At 38.1% G+C, this 24,289-nt stretch overlaps 1 protein-coding gene across 6 annotated transcripts in view; it reads right to left on the bottom strand.

Moving 5' to 3' along the window:
• Positions 1–17,779, bottom strand: part of LOC139145736 (calcium release-activated calcium channel protein 1-like) — a 28,726-nt gene extending 10,947 nt beyond the window's left edge. For 5 of the 6 annotated variants that reach the window (XM_070717046.1, XM_070717045.1, XM_070717047.1 and 2 more), the window contains exons 1-2: positions 16,914–17,779; positions 645–4,269 (exon numbers count right to left, since the gene is read on the bottom strand). In XM_070717046.1, the coding sequence (XP_070573147.1) occupies positions 3,760–4,269; positions 16,914–17,024 (621 nt within the window). In that variant the 5' untranslated portion in view covers positions 17,025–17,779 and the 3' untranslated portion in view covers positions 645–3,759. The remainder of the gene's footprint in view (positions 1–644; positions 4,270–16,913) is intronic. The other variant, XM_070717048.1, reaches the window with a different exon arrangement.
• Between the last annotated feature and the right edge of the window lie 6,510 nt (positions 17,780–24,289).

Raw genomic sequence — 24,289 nt, 5'->3', positions numbered from 1 at the left:
ATCTTTTGGGTGTACTGAGTGTAGGACATATTGTGTCCTGTTTATTCAGGAGAAGAACCATTGACAGACAGAACAAAATAGAAAAAATATCAAAAGTGATAGCTACAAGCGCTTTAATTTCATTGCCGGTAAATATCAATGCAAGTTACACTACTAGAACAGGGACCTATGAGTACTGCTCATGATGGGAATAGCTTTAAGAAAAAATCACCAATTTGGGTATCTATACATGTAAGTCAGTTGACAAGTTTTGATCAATCAAGGATACAAGCTTTCATTCCCAAGTGATGGAATACCTGCTACAAGCAGTTAGACCAAAAAATGATCTGATTTTTACCATTCATGAATATGAACCATTGACAATAATTGTATAATATTTGATATGCATACCCGGTAGCTAAGTAGTACTCATGAGTACTACATTTGCACATAATGCTATCTCACTGTCTCAGATGTTGAGTAGTATCAATATTAATATTAAAGTCTTGTAAGATATAATTTTCAATGAAAAACAGCTAGTCTATTCACACATACTGTTATGTAAGTTTGTAAATACTGGATTGAATTTGAGTGAATTTTGCATTCTGGTTAAATAAAAATTGCGACTAATGATGCTGGTTATACAGAAAATTTTCATTGCTTACCTGTTGTCCAGATGGTCCCCCAATTGTCAGGTTTTGGTATGTTGATGTCTTTTAGATAGACTACCAGTCTCTCACAGTCACTGGTTTTGGTATGTTGATGTCTTTCAGATAGACTACCAGTCTCTCACAGTCACTGGTTTTGGTATGTTGATGTCTTTCAGATAGACTACCAGTCTCTCACAGTCACTGGTTTTGGTATGTTGATGTCTTTCAGATAGACTACCAGTCTCTCACAGTCACTGGTTTTGGTATGTTGATGTCTTTCAGATAGACTACCAGTCTCTCACAGTCACTGGATCTGTTCAATCTTCCTTCATTGGTACAGATCATCATGCAAGACTGGGTCAGTTTGTGCATGCAGTATGTGGGACCAGTGAGGTCTGGGACACTGCAGGGCATTGTGGCAAATCTGTGTAGGTCACAGCTGTTCAAATCGATGCTTCAGAATTATCCTGTAAACAAAAACAAAAAAGAATCATTCATTTTCATGGTATGATGTACTATGGGATTACCAGATGTCATATCAATGTGAAAACATTCCCTTGTTTTAATCATTTGATTTCATTTGATTTTTGAGTCATTACGGTTAAGAAAAGTCAATTCACCCAATTAATGTCACTTAAACTTTAATGACTTACAGGAGTTTCAGCAATTTTCAAATACATTTGAGGTCAAAAACACCACTTTCAAGGTATCATTTTATGGTATATCATGTTTTACATATCATTTCACAAATTCTTAAAAAATTGTAACTCATCATTTCATTATCGGGTATTGACCTAACTCCGCCTGAAGTGCCGCAAGTATTGTGATTGACTGAAAGCACTCATCAATTGAATTATCTGGCCAGTGGCATCAAAGTCAAATTAAATAATTTGTTCAACAAACTGAAAGGGGAGTTATTCAAAATTCACGAAGAAGACAGAGCATCTTTGCCATCTTCTAAAATAACAGAAATGACAAAGTGGTTAATTTGACCCTGCCTCGAAAGCAGCATGACACTGATGATTTTTCGAAGGAGTTGCTGAGGTTGATGATGGCGCCAGATGTTGTACGTCTAGGTAAGCTCACAGAGAAATAATGAGGGTTGAACTGTACTCGCAGGGTATTGCATTGCAACTGTACACAAACTTCAGGGGTCAACATGAACGTCCGTAATCTTTCAAAAATCAACTCAGTTCGGCCTGAGTAAAATTAAATTAATTGTCCCCTTACCTTCTTACTACATCACATTTTCTTGACATAAAATCCTTTCCAGTTTTGAAATGCTGCACGCTCATCAAATTAATTAAACTGACGCTGTTCTGAAGAAGAGCATTGTTTTGATTGGAAAGCAAAGCATCCACCATATGTCAAAATATCTTTCTAGGTCATTACTGATTTGTCAATTTCTTAAATTATTTGTGAAATGCTAATTTTAATTTATATTGCTGTTATTGCAACTATAACTGATCAGTACATCATTCACACAGCCCACTAACTCCCCAGATGTACATATTCAAATCAATGCACTGATTTGCACACACGTCAAGGTATGTAATAATGAAGTTTTCCAAACTTTACTCTTGCCTGTTTGCTTTGAATATTTTGCTGAGAGGACTGGCAGCTGAGACTTTCACAATTTTCATTGTAAATAAACAGTTTCAATGATTTGATCACCAAGTATTTTAACTCAGTGTTGTATGAAAGTTTTGGGTTCTTGTCAAATTTGATCAGACATATTGAGACAATAGGTGTTTGCACTAATCATACAACCCATGGTATACAGGTATTGCTTCTGTTAATTTAGTCAGGCATTCCGGTAAATTTGACTTTACTGTATATGGTACAGTGAAGTGAAACTCATTAGATGTCAAAGAGTACAGTATCAAGCAGAAGAAATGCAGTATGGTTTAATGTTTTAGAGAACAACACTAGATATAAACTTCTACACAAATATTTCAATTCTAAAATATTCAAAAAATGTATTGAAGAATAAAACAAAAAACTATAAATGACATAAATGTTGCTGGTACTCTACAAAAGCAAATTTTTAAAGAAAATTCTCCAACAAAAATACCATAACTGTTTTGGTACATAAAATTTACCAGGTTTACAAAGCTAAATGCAGTATTACTTTTTCAATAATATGATATATGCAGTTCATGGAAAACAATAAGAACCGGACTCTGGAATCATTCCATGTGTTTGTATCCGACATATTTCTGTCTATCACTGTCATTTATCAATTTACATGTGCATGTATACACGGTACATGTACAGAATTCTCTCTCTCTCTCTCTCTCTCATACACACACACACAAACTGCATATGATCAACTTAAACATGTAGTGCATACACCGATCATCCTCAAACTTGAATGTAAAAACACTTTTCTGTTTTCCTCTTCTCCATATACATCTGTTCTAAATATAAAATGTTAACTTCACAAAAACATGTCTTTATGCACACTGTGTGTATTGTCTAATGACAAAACGATGTCTCATCAATGACTGACTAACTGCTTTATTTCCAGATTCAGTATTTCTGACGTCATGTTCACATGTCCAGTATTTCTAAGTCAACAGATACATGTATTAACAAATATCTGGGCTGTAGTATTTTCTTGTAACCCTGTTGTATCATATATATTTTCTTACATGATACTGTTTAACTATTTAGTCATGGTGTTGCTCATACACCTCATGTTAAGGTTTTATAGGATACAGCATATCGACCATATATAAATCCAGTTGAAATATTGATAAACATTTAAAAAATAAAAACAAAATGTTACAGTTGCCAGTTGCCTTTGCACTATCTGGCACCATTAAATATGCATAAATGTACAGTATTTACAAGCAATGCAATGTCTGACTGAAACGAAATTCATGCCTGTACACAAATTTGACAGATCTACCGGTACATGTATTTTTCTGCACTAACACAAGCTGAAGTGTGTATTTCTATAGGTCTAATCATGATTTTGGCATTCAATCTTCTTACTAAGTAGCATGTAAAAGCATGAACCATGAGATGCATAGAAAAAACATAACTTATATATGAGTGATCGATATCTCAAACACAACTGAGTTCTTTGCCAGATGGGGCGCATACAAGGAGGACCTTCTTGTAACTACACAGTCTGTACATTAGCGGTACCCCCAGGAGCTGGTCCGTTGTCTTGTAATTGCAAAGCCATGTGTTCCAGCTCTTCCACAGTCTGAGTGGATTGCTCATACTTGTGTTTGACAAGGCTTTGGTAGAAGTGAAAGGCAAAAATACAAAAGATGATGAAGCACGGTGCAACAACCGCTGTTGCAGCTATAGCAGCGTTGGTGCTGTGTCCGTAAAACTTGACCCAGCAGATGACAGCAATCTCAAAGATGAACAGCATGATTCCGATTGCTGTCGAGCACGCCCAGGCTATCTCAATGTAGCATGACATGTTATAGTGTGGGGAGTCCTTAACTGCTGTGATGCTATGGACATTGCTGACAGCTTCGATGTGGGGCAGGATGCAGGTACTGATCAGCAATGCAAACAGGTGTACTGCAACAAGGACCACTGTACACACACTGAATGTAACAAGTAGAGCATCTGGTATTGGATGATCATAATCCAACTGGACCTCAACCATGGCTACCTGTGGAACAAACAATGAGATAATAATGACATGTGATTACACTGAAAATTGGAAAAATGATCATACAAGGTACCTGAGTCACTGCCCTGATACCCATACTGAATTATGTAATAAAATACACTGACATGCCTACATGCACATATGTTATTGAGTGTCAAACACAGCCCCTCTGAGTGTTGAGGGACTGTGATTGAATTTTGAATGAAAAATGCTGAGGCATATCTGTCAAAGAGCTCCTGAAATGAAAAATTTAATGACAACATGGCTACTTGTGTAGTACCTCTGCAAAATGTAATTTATTAAATCAGATGACACATGTCTATGAAATGGCTCCAGACATGAAAAATTCATGTCAAAATGGCTGTCAGATGGCTGAATATGATCCTCTGTGAAATGACTTGACATGTATACATGAATATATCACTGTGCATTGTACAGGGTTTCATCACAATAAGCTGATGTTTGTCTGTGTAATGGCTCAGGACATGAACATTTCAAGACAATATTCGGCTCTTTACATGGCCACCAGCTCTGTTTGTATTAACATAACCAATGGATAAGTACCCTCATAGCGCAATTGTCATTCTACCAAATTTATAGGAAACTTTTCCAGGTATGTATGAGAGACAACACAAGGTACTACAGATGGACGGAGACATGGGCAGACAGTGGTAAATTCAACAGTACCTCTAAATTTGGTCCATGGAGACTAATATATAAACTCTCTGGAGAATAGACTCTCAGGTGAAAAAAACATTCATTACTTTGCATATTCTTGAGGAGTAATTTATTTCCGGTTACTCTTAGAACAACTTTTCTTCCAAACTAACAAATTATGGTCTGTGGGTATCTTCTGAGATTCTCTAATAGTTGTCTCCTAGCTCTGATTTTAAGCTTAGTGTAGCCTGACTGACATTCAGGCTGGATTTTGCTACACACGTTAGCCTTAAGGCAGGCTTAGTTGGACCGCTGAGGTCACATCCATGTTGATGTGAGAAGACAACCATTGAATCAGCATGTCAAACCAGGGGCTCATATGCCTGACACAATTACAGGGTAAAAGTGAAAATTGAATATAGAAGCGAGTGTTCAAAATCTCTATGCATCAACACTAGCCTGAAAAAATGAATCATTTTCTGATTCAATACTTCTTGTTTCAAACAATGCATAAATATGAGGGATTGTGCTTTCATTGGTGCACAAACACATACAGGATAACCACTTTGATGTTTGTATTTCAATTGTGTTCTTCAAACTCTTTCCTGAGAATGAACACTGACAATCAAAATAACAAATCACTTGAGGTAATAAAATCAGTATTCTCATTTTCTTATGAGTAGTAGTATTTAATTTTTCAGCACGGTCTTCCCTCTCACATTTTACCAACTCTTGCAAAAACAATATGGTGCGGCGTCTTTTTTAGAGTCGGCTCATTGATGGGTTTTAAAAGCAACCGTTGTTTGATACTGCACAGCAGTTTATCTAAAACATATAAACTCCCTAAGAGTGCGTCAATTGCCCTAAGAAATGTGGCTGTACCATATTTAGAATGAAATATCTTCGGGTATACATATGTCTGAGTGTCATGGATATAAGCCTTGCATCGCATTTTTTATTGAAAACTTTTCAATTACAGTACCTTCACCACCTACTGCTGATATTATATCACATGAATGTAACAGAAAAATATTATGATTCATTCAGATGTTTGATATCATAAACTTCCTGGTAGCAGAGGTAAAAATACTGACAAATATAGTAATACAACAAAAGTTGATATTTAAGAGAGGACCAATAAGTGAATTGGATTGACTCCCAACCCAGGTTTTAGTCCTATTACCAAAGCTTATCAAGGGTTTTTGCATCCTCGATTACTTTTAGTATACATAAATTTACATATTTTTTTCATATTATTTGCAGGTATTTGTAATGCACACACACACACACATCACTGCATGCAGCAGATAGAGTGTATATTGAAGTGATTGCCATGTTTACCAGTATATATACACCTCATGAAAAGTGGGGAGGGGGAAATGCATGTTGGCCCCTCCACTTTCGGAAGGGGCATGTCCTTTTTAGTGCCCTACTCTTAAAGAAGATTTTGGAGACCAAAACCCTGGTTCTCACATGTGTTCTTTTTGCATTGACTATTTACTTGATGTCGGCAATTTATTTTCTTTGAATCATTCAATTTATTTTGAGATAAACTTGCTAGTCTTGTTTTCAAGAGGAGCAAAATGTCTCCATTTGATTTTAAGAACTTGAGTTCAGATGGAAAACCTTTCACAAGGATGAGTGTTTAACTCTATTTTCCCCTAAATATGATAAATTGAAGTGTTGATGATAGTATCATTCAGGCCGTTATTGCTTTTATCTGGATAACCCTCCTACAAGTATATGTAGAAGTATGAAAAAAAGATAAAATACTGTATGTTTTGTGGTCTAAGGGGAATCTACCCTTACTTTCGCAGTAAGTTTCCTTTCTTACACTTACAGGACAACTACTCTACTGAAAAGGACTGGAATTAGCTTTCACGGTACATGATGAACTGTCAGATTTAAACATTTATTATGAGAAGGTATTCACAATCATGAAAGAAGTTTATTCTGACAATTTGGTAGGAAAATATCCAGGACAAACATTACAAATATCATGTAACATTGTTTATGTATTATCAATGATAAAGTACTAAGTCAGAAAAGTTAAATTTTACACTCATTCCAAGCCAAGATCAAACAATGAAATTGATTTAAACATTATTACATGTAATTGGTTTGAGTAAGTGTTTCAAGATTACATGTAATCTATCAATGCAGTACAGTAGGCTAACAGGATAGACTAGAGTTGGCCATGACCTTGTTTGAGAACTAGGTTTAGGTTGACACAAGCAAAAAATGGTCAAGTATGGCCATGAGAAAGATGTTTCACATAAGGTACATACAGTTTTTGAGAAAGAATCAATTTGTATTGGTGCACAGCTTTAGTTTTTGGTCAAATTGAGGCAATTAAAGATCATTCCATTGCTGCCAAAACTACGCTATGATTGTAACAATACACAGTCACCTTTGCGTGGCTGATACGTGCAAATTTGCAATGCTATAGTATACTGGACAAACGTGACGAAATCATTAACTACTCATATACGGAACTACGAGCAAAATATGGGTTCCTTAAAGTAAATTTTAAGTTTTATTGTCTTCTTCTTGTTGTGTAGTGAATGTAAATCAAAATTCCCTGACAAAAACACATCATATTTGTGAAGGATATACCAGTATTTGAAACTGGCATCACAGACCTTTTAGAAGTGTCTAGTTAATATTTGGCCAATGCTGGTGATTAGACATTCAACATCATTTTGTCAATTATGGTATCAAAATGGACCATTTATGGTGAAGTACCTCATTAGAGGAATGCCACAAGATTATATCTCAAATCGAAGAATACTGTAAAACAAATCCTTTTTAGCTAGTATCCTTTTTTAGCTACTTTAGCTGAGTGTTTAAATTCGCTAATATAAACTTTTCCCCATATTTACTATGGTCCAGATGTCTTGTCAGCTAAATTAAAAACCCGCTGATTGCAATCAAAATAGTTAAAACATAGGGCCAAAGTCCCTGAAGCTACTATAGACATGGATACAAAATTAAGTATTTCCTGACTGTATGAAATTATCTCACTAAGGTCATCCTAGGGACATGTAAACCAAATACTAAAGCTGTCTGACCAGCGGTTTTGAAAAAACAAGCAACTCAACAGTTGACAGAGCTCTGCTGTGTTATGTAGAGAATAACCTTTTGTGACACATGTATTGATGAAGAAGGTGGATATCTTTGATAGCTCATTTCAGGATGGCCTGACCAAAAATGGAAAAAAATTCCATAAAAATACAGATTTGCATATTTCATCAGACTATATTAGTCTATAATAGCAAATAAACAAGAGTTAATTACATTCTAATTAAAGTAAACAAGACTTGCTTAAATCAAGATTTACGTCATAATAAAACAGCATATCTGTCAGGTTATAAAGAATCTTCAGCTGGTTATCTATATCTGTATTTTCATCCTATTAACCAAGCACATTTTAACTTTCAAATTAACATTGAAAGTAAGTTCTGTTGAATAAGTTGAGACTGTACATACTCAGACAAAGCTCACTGAAGAGACAAATGTTTGTAACTTAAGAAGTTCAAGGTCATCAAAAGCATTATAAGGAATCATGTTACACTTTCATTGCACTGTTTACACAGATTGCATAATTGCTATAAATAGCACATGAGGAATCTTACAGCCCAGCTTTACCATAAAAACCCTATCACTTTGACCACTCTTTTAATTGACCACTCTATTTTTTTTCCTCAAAAAGTAATCTTATTTTATCCTTACCAAGTCAACCATAAATGGAAATTAGAACTTTCTCTATCTCTATTTATTTGACCACCCTATCATGACAAACTATTATGAGCAATTTCTTTTAGATAACATAAATGGTGGTTCAGAATGTATCAAAGTTGAGATTCAGGAAAGTTGCCTTTACATGTTTTAATCCTCCAAGATGGTAAGCATTTCACTATGAACTGTCAAAAAAAGTTGAACGTTCTGATAATTCCACATTAAAATTATTTTGGCTTTGATGATTTCCTAATTAATTCAATTATTTAAAATCATATTAATTATTTTTTTCTGGGTGAATTGATAGGGTTTATACAGTACAAGAATTACATACAATGTAAATCAAATTTTGACCAAAAATGACAAAAAAATTCCTTAAAATAGACATTTGCATATTTCATCACAATTTGAACAAATCTAAGTTGGGTTATCCCTAGGGACCTGTATACCAAATAACAAAGCTGTCCGACCAGCGGTTATGAAGAAGAAGATTTTTTACCAAAAACACCTTTTTTGGCATTAATTTGCCTATTTTCAACAATATCAAAAAGTTAAAAAAAATAGTTTCTCAAAATCATATTTTTCATCTACACAACAAATATCAAATCAGTAAGTACTGCGGTTCTCAAGATATTTGAGTGGACGGACGCCTCACAAACGGACATACATACATACATACATACATACATACAGACTGACGCCGGACGGATACCCATCCCAATAGCTTCTATAGACTATAGTCTATAGTAGCTAAATATGAATATATAATTACTGTCCCCTTTGGCTGGAGTTTTCAGCAATTCAAAATAAAAAAATTTCAGGTCGGTATGAATTTAATGCTTCTAAGATTTTTCAAGCAAATTCACAGCAAACATAAATGTCAGGCAAATAGACACAAGGTTGAACATATTTGCTCTGAACAACCATGATGAACATTGAAGTGTTTAATCACATTAGTATATTTTCCCCTTACACAAAATTTGTCTCTCGAAATTCTTTGGTTGTGATTGCTGAACGTGAAGTGTGTATGGTACATGTAGGCATTCCATCGTAAATCTTGATCTGGACAGGATAATGAATATTATACCGGCAGTGTTTTTGCTGAGGCTGGGGAACATAGGTAAATGGCTGGGGAACATAGGTAACACGTTGACACCCCACCCCAATCCAGCTTGAGCAAAAAATCAGTGACATCATTATTAATAAAATGCATGAATTCATACACACTCCAACACATTGAAACGACAGCCAACTTATCCTTTTGATTCATGAAAATTATGGGATGGATTAAACTTTAATTTTTTCCATCAAACTGTAGTCAGTCAATGTTCTTATTTATTTGTTTACTGTTCTTTCTTATCTGCAACACTGTCCTCGTCTGCATCCAGTTCATCATTGTAACACACAAGCTTCATGAGCTCTCGATGCTTTGCAGTTAGACTGTCAACCAGTTCCGATAAACTTTGCATTGTACTGTCGTGAATGTCCTCACGGTGTGCGGTTCCGAACACGTTACGTCTTGGTTTATTTCGCCATGCTGTAACAGAATCAGTGATATCCTCATCACCAGTACCATGATTAAGATCGATAGTCATGATTGCCTGAAGCAAATCTCCTTTCATTCTGTTTCGCAGTCGCGATTTTATTCGTTTTAAGCAGGAAGCTCCTCGCTCAGGCCACGCGTTAGACATAGGAATGAGAAGTGCAAGTTCGGCAAGTTTACACAAATTTGGATACTCATCCCCGAGCACATTTCTCTGTTGCACGACAACTTCGCAAACCTCTCCAGCAGTAGTCTTTGTAGACATGGGCGGTGATTCAAATTTGTATCGGAAATTGCACCATTCATCTTGAGTTTTCTCTTCGTCAAGTTCATAGTGTGTACATAACAGGGAGATCTCGTCTTTCCCGTACTGTTTGTCGTCACACCTGGGAAACGACACGGATCAAACATTTCAAATGCTTCGAGGAACGGCGTCAAAGCAAGGCGGGACTCTAGATTCTCACACAATTCTGTGAGCAGTGTGTCATAAAACCGGTCAAGTTTTGCATCATTCTTGTCGGTAAATTGTATTTCTCCATCGCTGAATCGGCCGCTTCCCTCAAACTCGGCGCAAAGTTCGAGCGTCGGTTCGCGAGTTTGCTTGAGTGTGGTCAATTTATCGATCGCCGCACGTGTGAGGGGTTTGACCTCGCTGAACACTAACACGTCCTTCTGCCAAAGTCTCGCCAGTTTTCCGACGATCGGCAGTACAGTCTGCAAGATGTAAACGGTGCCGATAAACATATATTTCCGACAGAAAGTGTATAATCCCGCGGCGGTAGCATCTGGAACCCTAGCTTCTTCGGTGAAATAATGCAGCGTTTGAAGGAGAACTTCGTATCCGTGATAGATTGCGTCGTTGGCTCGTTCGTGCGAAGTCCATCGGGTGGCGGCGGGTCGAACGAATTTCTTTCGCCTGTCGGAGGAAAACGTTGCCTCATACTGATCAGATATTTGCTCTAACTTTCTGGTCTTTTCGGGTGAATATTCAAACAGCTTGTTTATTTGTTGCACCGTTCCTTCATAGCGTTTTAACCATTGCAACGATTTCACTGTGTCGCCGACTGAAAGCGCGAGTCTGTGATTAACGCACCAGATTCCCACGACGTGAGGATTTTCTTTCTTCATTTGAGCAACGAACCCCGACTTCTTACCAGTCATGTTTGCTGCACCGTCAGATCCAACAAACTGTAGTTGGGTCAGGTCAATGTTATCCCGCTGAAATCTTATTTTCACAAGATCGGCCAAATTTGCACCCGTAGCGCTTTCCTTCAGACGCTCGACGCGATAGAACTGAGTTTTGATATGACCTTCATGTAAATATCTCAAGTACATGATGACTTGCTGATATACTGTAATATCTGTCACTTCATCTATCAACAATGCAAAGTTACTCGATCCGATCTGCTCTATCAATTTTGAAACCAAAACATCACCTGTGATGGTTATCATTTCTCTGACCGATGAGAAACTGGTATGCCCGAACTGACGCATGTGTAAAGGATCGTCTCCAATACGTGACACAAGTTCTATGAGCGACGAATATTTACTGACTGCGATGTCTTCTTCGGCAATCCAACATGCGCACTTGAAGGCAGCAATGACGACTTCATGTTCAAACATTTTTCCGTTTCTGATTTCTTGCTCAAACTGTGAATACCGTTGCAGACACTCCCTTTCCTTCGCCAACAGATGCATTTCAGATTTGCCGTGGTTACTGACAACATTTCGGCGGTAGCGAATGCTACATTCTCGGCTCCAGACGTATGAACCCTGTTGAGATGTATCATGTTTGCGGCATAAGTAACAATACATGCCCCGCTTTTCATCATCATATCGTAGCCAGAAAAGATCGACCACTTCGTCATAACAAAGTGTTTTGTCCGTAAGCCAGCAATTCTGGAAACAATGCACTTGTTTGCGTTTCTTTTGAGCCGGTTCGTCAGCAAAGCCTTCTGTAGAGGTCTGAGTTGCATCGCTGCCATTCGAAGGACCAATCTCACTGTGTCATGTTCACTTTCATCCAAAGACGACGTTGTAGGATTTTTGTCTGGATATGAAGCGTCGGTGACTACATTCACATCGTTTGGCTGTATTAATATTGGGGAACTCGCTGCATGTCCGACCTCGCTGTTGTGCTCAGGCTGCTGCGTTGATATCGGTTTTGGCCGTGTACAATCGGCGGCATTTTGAACTTTTCTGAAGAAATGCTGAATTGAATTTTGTCCTAATCCGTCTTTCGGTTGTAGTGTTTTCAAATAGTTGCGCGGCATGACGATGTATGCTGATTCGGTTTGGCTGCTCTCTATCTCTGTACTCAATATTCTCCCGCTGTTTTCTCAAGCTCAGCCACAGCAAGACATGAAAGACTGAAAGAGTGGCAACAGAATTGCAACTTTCGCTCGCAACAATGTCGTATGTATAAATTATTAGAGGATGCAAGGGACAGTGTTGTGATAAGCAAACCATGTTGAGATTCATATTTTATTTCGATGCGTGAATATGAATTAAAGTATCAACATCAGAAACTTGATTATAATTATTTCACTTCGCGTGTTCGCTCGGGAACTCCGGTAACATATGACCGGGGAACCCCGGTAACATTTACCGGGGTACCGGCCTTAACAAAAACACTGACCGGTATACATGTACATGAACCTGATTGATTATCCCCTACTCTGTATAATTGATATTTTCCATGGTGCCTCAAAACAGGTGGAGGTGAAGCAGCATTATGAACTTTCAAATAAGCACTTACATGTACATGTGCATGTACATGTAGTAAACATGCATTGCAAAAATGAATTGCAACAGCGAATTTTATATTACTTTATACATGCCACACTTACTCTAACATATTTTGGGAAACATTACACTGTTGCTATGTATCAGTCAACAAACTCAAAAAATACATGTATGCATTTTTTGGCAAACTACCGCCACGATAATTAAGTAAGTATATTTATGGTTGAAAACTTGAACAGAGTGTAAAGATCACGGCAGGCAAAACACCAGGTGTAGACATGGCTGCTGATTGATACATGAAAGGTCACATGATACAGATCAACCACACACAGCACTGAACTCCAGAATCACACGATAAATATCACCATCTGCCTACAACTTCCCTCAGTACATTAGTAAAGAGCCCTGCACACAACACGTCAAAAATAGTGCAGGACCTTTCCTTGTCTTTGGTACATGCTGCACTGTACCCAAAACCTGCCAGTGTTTGGGGGCAGCGTACATGTACGGTACATGTAGTGTGCACCCAAACCAAGACGAGGTTTTAGACTTGGTCAAAAAGTAAGTACGGTATACTGTATTAACCCAGCTACAATAAACCATGCATGGACTATGTAAGTACTGTCACCATGAATGGGAAAATGCAGTTGCATGAGGTTGGGACCACCAAAATGTTTTGGGTACATGTAGACCAATGACTTTGCCATTCTCCTGCTCAAACTGACTAATTTATTCATTTCTATGGTAATGAGAATACAATGTAGAACTGGTACTAGCCATCATGACTGCTGAACTGCTAGTGATTCTGGTCCAACAACCACTATATATACTGAATGGATTGGGGTTTTATGGCACACTCCAACGTAGAGCAAGGGAGAAAATTGGCCATCTACCAACTCTAAAGCAGCTTGCTAAGTGCTCCACATTTACGTTTATGTAAGAGTACGCTTTGGACTGACTGGGTACAAAAAGAAAGGAATTTGTGTCCAAGTTGAGAAATTCTACTCAACCCAAGTTGAATGCAGCTGAAATGAATAGACAAACGCTTTCAGTGAAAGGTTCAATGGTTTGGTCGTCTTGCATGGTACTGGTGTATTTGAATGTCTGTGTAAATACAACATCACATACACCAGTCTATTGATACTATAAATGTTTAGAAGTTTTTGAGTGTTGCGTACAATGACAAATACTCCCAAATACTACAATAGGAAGTGAACTGAAAGCTCAGAGTATCATTCATCGATACACAAAACAAGTTCAGTTTCCAGACGGGACTGTTACAGAAAACTCAATCCTCTTGCATTCACTCAAAATACTCAATGGTTGCTTAATGCCTTGTCCTTTTGCTTCATTAGCTTAATTTACCAGCGGATTGTCTTGTAAGTTTGTCCGGTCTGCGAGGTGTTCGTCTACCACCCCCGGGGAAGAGGGCGAATGTGAAAGCTGCATGCTGGGTCAATTATATAATCTAACATCGATGATTTTCCCAAATGCAGAGTGGTGGCTACATGTAAAGTAAAGTAAAGTAAGCCTTTATTGAAATCGTATCCCAGTTGGGATCTTGATCATAAAGTACAATAAAGGTTTTCCAAAAACAACAATGAAAGAGTATATATAATATATATATAAATATAAATATCTATACATGAGGTCAACATATTAAAGGTTCATAAATAGTTTACTTTGTCTTTTTCATTTTGTCTTGTCTGAGTTTAAAACATGTATGTATGTATTTTCCCAATTCACATAGTGATGCTTTATCTGTCCTTGAAAAGATGCTTACAAGGTCTTGTGTGCCTCTGAATGCGGTTTTACAAATGTTTAGTTTACTGAAAACATAGGGCCAAAGTCCCTGAAGCTACTATAGACATGCATACAAAATTAAGTATTTCCTGACTGTATGAAATTATCTCACTTAGGTCATCCTAGGGACTTGTAAACCAAATATTAAAGCTGTCTAACCAGCAGTTTTGAAAGAACAAGCAACTCAACAGTTGACAGAGCTCTGCTGTGTTATGTAGAGAATAACCTTTTGTGACACATGTACTGATGAAGAAGGTGGATATCTTTGATTAACATTGTAAGTGAGTTCTGTTGAATAAGTTGAGACTGTACATACTCAGAGAAAGCACACTGAAGAGACAAATGTTTGAAGCATTATAAGGAATCATGTAACTTTCATTGCACTGTTTACACAGATTGCATAATTGCTATAAATAGCACATGAGGAATCTTACAGCCAAGCTTTACCATAAAACCCCTATCACTTTGACCACTGTTTTAATTGACCACTCTATTTTTTTCCTCAAAAAGTAATTTTATTTATCCTTACCAAGTCAACCATAAATGGAAATTAGAACTTTCTCTATCTCTATCTCTATTGACTATTATGAGCAATTTCTTTTAGATAACATACAGGGCACAATAAATGACGGTTCAGAATATGTCAAAGTTGGGATTCAGGAAAGTTGCCTTTACATGTTTTAATCCTCCAAGATGGTAAGCATTTCACTATGAACTGTCAAAAAAAGTTGAACTTTCTGATAATTCTACACTAAAATTATTTTGGCTTTGATGATTTCCTAATTAATTCAATTATTTAAAATCATATTAATTATTTTTTTCTGGGTGAATTGATAGGGGTTACACAGTACAAGCATTACATACAATGTAAGTCAAATTTTGACCAAAAATGACAAAAAATTCCTTAAAAATACACATTTACATATTTCATCACAATTTGAACAAATCTAAGTTGGATTACCCCTAGGGACCTGTATACCAAATAACAAAGCTGTCTGACCAGCGGTTATGAAGAAGATTTTTTACCAAAAACACCTTTTTTGGCATTAATTTGCCTATTTTCAACAATATCAAAAAATTAAAAAAAATAGTTTCTCAAAATCATATTTTTCATCTACACAACAAATATCAAATCAGTAAGTACAGCGGTTCTCAAGATATTTGAGTGGACGGACGCCTCACAAACGGACATACATACATACATACATACATACATACATACATACATACAGACTGACGACGGACGCCGGACGGATACCCATCCCAATAGCTTCTATAGACTATAGTCTATAGTAGCTAAAAAGCATGTAGCTTATTCAAAGTGTTCTACAGTAATGCTAGATAATATCCTAAAGATTACCCATGTTTAGCTTGTAGTTGTGTACTACAAGTGGTTAATGCCTTGGCCATGTTTTGTGTGATGCCATATGGTTCTTGCATTCCCTTATTCTCTAGATTATATCTTGCACGGAAACATAACACTAGAACATAAAACAAGCTGAACGTATCACATCACGCACCATGAAAATGAACATATAGTAGACTATGTGGCTCACCCATACCTCTATGGTTCATCCAACTCAGTGACTGGTAACCAGGCGTGGGACAAGGCAAGGTGTGGCTGTCATGGTCCCAAACTGCCTGACAATTATAAAACTAACATTGAATTTCAACCACAAAATAGGATGGACTAAGTGGTCTCATGATTAATAAATATGTTTTACTCCATATCCATGATATCAACCATATGTTGTTGTGGTGTCTGTAATGCTACTTCTCTCTTGCTAACATTGCAGATCTGCACCATACCCGTACTCGCATGTACAGCGTCAGTGAGTGACTGACCATGCGACATCCCACTGTTTTGTACGTCATCAATGCATATTCCTTGCTAAACAACTGCTAAATGCTATCATCGACCTAGCTGCGGGGCTGTAGCTCGAGGTTTTGCATGGGTATGTGGGTCCGACCCATATACCCATGCAGCTACTAGTACAATCAACCTAGCTACCTTATAGGTTTGCTTGGGTATGTGGGTCCACGGAGGTACCAGACGATTCTGGTACCTCCAGGCTCCATGTCCATGGTGGGTTGGACCATGGACGTTCCACTACCTGTCGGACGGCCTTCCGACCCATATGCCAACCAACACACTTACCATGGCGAATCCGGCCATCAGAGCCGATGTCCTGCTCGATGCTTTCAGCTTAGCACGGCTCAAGTACAGTTTTCTCCAAGACAGAGCTTGCACAGAATGTTGGTTCGACATTTCTTTCAAGTACGTGCGGTAGACCCACTCGGAATAGGTTCCACCTCCTGCGGCAGGTCCTGCACTGCTGACCGCCCTCACTCCGGAACTGACAACCTGGGGCTGAATTTTGAATTTTCGTCGGTGTGGCAAACTTTAACGAGGAAGATTACATTTAAAGTGATCCAATACACTGAAATACCTGTTTTGAACGACAATCAATGAATGAAAGTGAGTTGCATTATGTTGCTGATATGACTTTCACTGCGTAACGTGTATAAGACTGCAGCTTCGTTTGATGAGAGCCTTTAGAATGGATAATATTTTATGGAAACATGTTTTCCGGAAGAAATAATAGATTTATTTGAGCAGCAGTGCGCAATTTTCACATCTATTTAAAACATTTTAAAACATTTTAAATAAAGTAAATATTATTTTTTTGTCTCCAACTATCCTTAGATTCTGTTCAGTGATGGCATTTGTTACAGAAATTGAAATGGATAGGTAGCCATATTGTACACATCGATCAGCTGAGGTCGTTCAGGTCTCGCGCCGTCGCTTCAGTCGCTTGTATTGTACGATGGGGACGTCGGACCGTAGTGGGTGGGATGTATTTGTCATGCATCTCAAACTGTCACTGAACATGCTTGAACTGAGTAGATAGTACTTTTGACATGATCGTACAGTTGCTAGCACCACGGTATTTTCAATGTAATGAAAATATGCGCGGAGACGTTGTGTGACCAAGCGAGGTCACATTTGCACGGTTTCGAAAGGTCACCGAGGTCACAATGTCAAAAGTTTCGCCCGACCTTGTCAAACTTTCGTTCATTGACGACCTCAACGTCAAGTTTTAATATCGGGTAGGCATATAGCGGAATCGAATTGATATCGGCCGAAAATAGTTACAGAAGGTAACTTTTCGCGTGCGGTCCAAATGGGGACAGCGCGTCCACCGGGATTTTCCTTTGAAAGTCAGCAGGGCTGTGGTGGTGGAAGGTGTACATGTAATATAACGCCGGGAACCACGGCGGTGCACGTGCACGCAGGGCTATCATTGAACAAGTTCTGTTTCTCGCATATTTTCCAGGGGTCGAGATAGCGGTTCGAATAGGTAGGTGTATTGGTATGTGCCACCCGAATTCGTAAGTTTTTCAAGAAAAATATCCCTAAACATGCACCGACTTTTAATCCGAGCCCCCCTAAAAAACAAGAAAATTAAAACAAACCAAAGAAAACAAACAAGCAAAACTAAACTGACGTGATCGCAAATGACGTCACTGTTCTCTCATTAAATATGCATGAATAAATATTTGTCTGCATCTTCTGCCAAAAGGGACAAAAATAAAACTTGCTAGTGGCTACAAATAATCACACTTTATATTCGTATGAATTTATGGCTCAGACTACAAGCTGCAACAACAGCCGCGCATACAACAACAAAGTCTGTCCGAATTTTATTAGGCAGCGGTTGAGGCAGAGGTTGGTCAACATCGGAAAGATAGTGATGTTTAGTAACCATTCCTATCTTTGGCGATGTTGACCAACCCGTAAAATCCCTGATAAGTCCACGGATTAGCATAATTAGTTGTGTTGACTAATTAATTACAGCATGTGTGTATGAGAGATATACGTCCTTGTAATGGAGTGTAAAATAAATAAAGAGTTACAGAGGCTAGGTTAGGTTATATAAACCATTTATTTTATTTATTCCGATCATTCAGAGCATGAAGAAAGAAGAGAAAATGATAGAGAAAACAGTGTGAAAAACTCAGTAATACTTAATGGGTCGCCTGTGATTTCACAGATATAGAGACCGTCTTTCTCCAGACAAAGTACACGTTACATGCGTTTGCAATGTTGAACAAGGTTCCATGCGCAAGACAATAGACACTCCGTTTTTTAACGTGATTTTACTTATTGTGTAATAGAATACAATAGGTAAGCACATGTAAGATTATCTTATCTTTTGTAGGGATGCAAAAAAGTGCCAGAAAATTAGAAGAAAATGTTTCGTTATGGTGGTGCATATGTACTCAGAATGATCAGGGGCAGGCAATTGCAAAACGGCCGATTTGGAAAATATTGTAACTCACTTGCACTTGCAGTACAGGGCTCGAAATTAACTTTTTCCCGGGTAGTCCACTGGGGGTATGAAGTTGGTAGCCCAGTGACAGTATGGCTGGTAGCCCCATGCACATTTTAGTTCAGGGATATCTTTCTTTGTTAACCAGACAAGGAAAGGGTATTTTTCTAGATTCTGCCCATCAAGTGATTTTTCCCGTCATTTGATGTGAATATTGCACACCTTTAGGGACCGAGCACAATTAACGGTAGGGGGCCGGAAGAAAAAATGGGGGGGGGGGGAGGGGGCACGAAACTTGAAAAAAATGAGTGTTCTTTGGGTGGGCCATGACAATTCCAGGGAAGGTAAGGGGTGGGCCACCAAAATTTTTTACACCATGACAGACAGAGAATATTTTTCAGCATTTTTGTTCCTTGTTGAAGCTGGAGTTCCTTGCTAAACTTCTTGTAGCATGATGAAATACCAAGTCTTAAACCTCACAATGCAGTTGTTATGTGTAAAATGAGCAATATTATTATTGAAAATTGACTTCATTTCCGGGATCCATTGTCAGTCTGTATGTATGTATGTCTGTATGTATGTATGTATGTATGTATGTATGTATGTATGTATGAATGTATGTATGTTTGTGAGGTTGTTTTTTAGGCATTTTTTGTCAATATACTTGTTCTCAAAAACTACTTGTTTGAAAGCTTTGCAATTTTTAATAAAATTCCCTAGGGATGTTATGAGATAAATCCTTTACTCAGTGTTGGGAAACCTGTATTTTTTAGGCATTTTCTCAGTCTGTGACCTTAAATAACCTATATGAACCAAGAAAGCGTTTTAGACGGTATCATAGTCATAATGTAGTTGTATTTCCTATCAGTTTGTAATGAAATTTGATCCAGAAAACACATTTTAGGTTATTTTTGAGACAGCAGACCATTTTTAGCCAATATTTCTAGTATGAGCCACACTAAAACTGTTATTCTGTCATAGTAAACGAAAGACCTTTGTACTTGGTATCTACTTTTATGCTGTGTACCTCTTCCAGACCATTCATGTTTATATTTGCTTTAGTGACAATTGTTGCTCTTTTTGTTCAAAGTGTGTTCTATTTTGATCTTCTGCCTTGGAGTGTGCATCATTTGGAAAGGTATTGAGGGTCAGTAGCTGTACATAATTTGGCTATTTTTTAGTATTTTGTGTTCTGTGTGTTTCACTTGAAATTCTTATTTTACTCAGAGTATGATGAAATGCACAATATTGAGCTTGTTAGACTAACTTGGAGATGTGCAGTGAACACTGTCATTATTAAAAATAATTCATGTCTAAATCAATGCTTCAACTATAACAACTATAACAGCACTGAATGAACTTGTAGATTGTTAGTCCCCGCGGACGAAGTCCGGCGGGGACTTATAGATTGGGTCCCGTCTGTGCGTCCGTCCGTCCGTCCGTCCGTCATCAACAGTTTCTCAGACACTGCTGAACCAATTTCGTTCAAACTCGGCACAAAGGCATAGCACTATGACCTACAGATGCACGTTGATTTATTTTGTGATACGATCCAATATGGCCGCGAGGCGGCCATTTTGTTGCGATTTTTCATGTCTTTGGACCATAACTCAAACATCCTTGAACAGATTCTGTTCAAACTTGGCACAAAGGCATAACACTATGGCTTTTATATCCATGTTAAATTATATCACGATACGATCCAATATGGGCGCGAGGCGGCCATTTTGTTGCGATTTTTCATGTCTTTGGACCATAACTCAGACATCCTTGAACATATTCTGTTCAACCTTGGCACAAAGGCATAACACTATGGCCTACATGTGCATGTCAAATTATTTTGCGATACGATCCAACATGGCCGCGAGGCGGCCATTTTGTTTGCGATTTTTTCATGTCTTTGAACCATAACTCAAATATCCTTGAACCGAGTCTGTTCAAACTTTGCACAAAGGCAAAGCACTATGGCATACATATGCTTGTCAAATTATATTGCGATACGATCCAATATGGGCGTGAGGCAGCCATTTTGTTGGGATCTTTCATGTTTTTGGATCATAACTCAGACATCCTTGAACAGATTCTGTTAAAACTTGGCACAAAGGCATAACACTATGGCCTTCATGTGCATGTAAAATTATTTTGCAATACGATCCAATATGGGCGTGAGGCAGCCATTTTGTTGCGATTTTTCATGTCTTTGGACCATAACTCAGACATCCTTGAACCGATTCTGTTCAAATTTGGCACAAAAGCAAAACATTATGCCCTTCATATGAACGCCACTTAATTTCATGATATGATCCAATATGGCCGACAGGCGTCCATTTTTTTGCGATTTTCTCATGTCTCTGAACCATAACTCAAACATCCTTGAACTGATTTTGTTCAAACTTGGCACAAAGGCAAAGCACTATGGCATACATATGCATGTATCAATTAACCTTGCGATAGGATCCAATATGGCTGCAGAACTGCCATTTTGTTGGAATTTTGCATGTCTTTGAAGCATAATTCAAAGGTCATTAAACCCATTTTGTCCAAACTTGGCACAAAGATCAAGCACTATGGCACACATACATGTATACATGTCAATTTACTTCGTGACATGTTCCAATATGGCTGCCAGATTGTCATTTTTGGATTTTTTCATGTCTTTTAGGCTTAATCATATGCAAATATTCCTTATCCAATGTTGTTGAGACTTGGTACAAAGATAAAGTACTATGGCATACTTATGCATGTCTACTAATTTTGTGCTACGATCCATATGGTCATAGACAGCCACTTGATTTCAATTTTATAAACATAGGTCACTGTCCTTCAATGGACTGATTTTGTTTAAACGTGATATGGCTGCATTCTTGTGCACATTAATTTGTTTCATTATATGATCCAAAATGGCTGATTACAACAACATACCCGATCCCATACCATTTCGAAAATTCCACCAAACCATGTGTATAGTATGTGCTGTCATGACACTAGAGGCAGTGAGGGCATCGTTATGTGTGATGTAATCAAAAGTTCCTTTAGTGGTCAACACCGGCAGAGATGAGTCTTTTATTGAACGTTCCTCAGATTACTTTATTATGCAAGTCACAGGCCTGATGCACCCGTTGCATCAATGTCATTCCACAGCTACCTAGACACCAAAGATTATAACAAAATGGACAAGCGGGGACTGTGTCATCAACGATGACTTGTTTATAAGGTATTTGGTAATTTCATCATTCTTTGAGATTAAAATAGCACAACACAATACTGAAAAGTAGCTGTAGGTGTTACAAGTAGTAAAGCTTGAACATATGTTATTTTGTTTGTTTATTATTTATATATTTATTTGTTTATTATTTATTTCAAGAATGCAAAAATGTTGTTTTCAATAAAGCATATATTAAAAGTTATAAGGATTATATATATGTGTACAACTTTGTACCTATGTAATCTTTCTTTTTGGGGGAGGGGGGGCCACAAAAATTTTGTTGCCGGTGATGGGGGGGGGGCACTAAAATTTTTGCTGGTGTTAGACGGGGCCTGTAAAAACTATATGCACACATATTTTCTCTTCCACCCCCCTCCCCCTCCGTTAATTGCATGTGCTCGTTCCCTTAATACCCACGGAAACAGGTATACAGGACGATAAAGTGATACTCAAAAGTTTGGTGACCTTTGGCAACCCGTTTCACTCTCACAGTTGTATGCAAATTTTGATAGTCGTCTTGGCAACGATACTACCTTTTCAGCTCGCAGGGCTAAAAATGGATCAAGAAACTTTGTTGCGAAGTTCCACCGCACGACGACGACGGGTCGCCCTAGTAATAGTTTGGTATTTCGGTGACGAGCTGGCTTTGCTGCAACAATAGCTCCACCAAAAGTGACGGACCGGACATCTGGGACATGGCATGCCAAGTACTGACTGAACTTCATGTCCCAGGCTTTGGTAGTCCATGTGGGCCATATGTTAGCTACCATTTCATGGATTTTGGTAGCCCCAGAGAAAAGTTGGTGTCTGTGGACGCGGCACTACCGCTAATTTCGAGCCCTCCACTATTAGTATTAGTCTTCAATTCTCTGTCTGCCAACCACTGACCAAGCGAATCCTACTCCCCACTAATTTGCCTTTTTCAAGTTGCTCTCCGACTGCGCTAGAACTTTAATGTTTCTTTGCCCACTAAATTGCCAACCCGCCAAAGTCCAATTCGGATCGGAGAATATCGCTCTCCGCAAGCAAAGAAATCGCCAACGAACAGCCGACCCCTCGTCTTGCAATTTTGCTTCTGACTTCGTAGGCTGCACTGCTGATGACTTGAACCTCTTGGGCTTTTTTGACGACTTACTTTCCAAATCAAAGAAGATTAGCCAGTTTTTTCCATATTTTAATAAAATTAATTACGATAGCGTAAAACACTAAAATGGAATAGTTTACAAAAAAAACATCTTGGAATTATTAAAAGGTGTATAATAGTATTGAAAGACAGGAGACATGCGAGGGTTTAGCTGTGATATCGCAGCGGTACTTGTGGCGTGTATCAAACGCGCTCGGGACTGTGGCGATGACCCCAATGACCTGAGCTCGTTCGATACACGCGCCACAAGCAACCGCTGCGATATCACAGCTAAACCCTCGCATGTCTCCTGTCTTTCAATACTATTATACACAACTTACTGGTGGAGGGAGTGTATTTAAGGTAGTATGTGCCTCGAAGTGAAAGATTTAAACTTTTGCTCAAACTTACCTCAAGGAATCTTTCAACAATTAAAATCAAGAATAAAACTCGGGGATCACTGTGCAAAATTTGGTACTAGCTAGAGACACAAATTACCCAAGGTTAACTGATATTTGAAATTCAAAATTGGTGATAAAAATTTTGGGGGTGGGGGGGGGGTTCACAATTGCTATTATTCCATAGTTTTGGCTATGCCAGCGTATTGTTAGATGTAGAAAACATCTGAGGCCACAGTGCTGGATAATCTGAATAATCTGAAGGTATGACATAAAATGCACTGGTAGTGACAAACGTATGACAAACAATGTTTGATGCTCTCCATGTCTACGTGTACCCTGTACAAGAAAGGAGAGCAAGCAGACCACACTGCCAAATCTTTGAGTGAGGCGTGTTGTAAAATCATGAACTTTTTAATCTTTCAAGCAATGTTATGCTTAAACTCTTACAAAAAGTATTCCTTATTCACTGCA

The sequence above is a fragment of the Ptychodera flava genome, chromosome 12, assembly GCF_041260155.1.
Source record: "Ptychodera flava strain L36383 chromosome 12, AS_Pfla_20210202, whole genome shotgun sequence".
Lineage (NCBI taxonomy): Eukaryota > Metazoa > Hemichordata > Enteropneusta > Ptychoderidae > Ptychodera > Ptychodera flava.
This window is presented reverse-complemented; position numbering and strand designations above follow the sequence as displayed.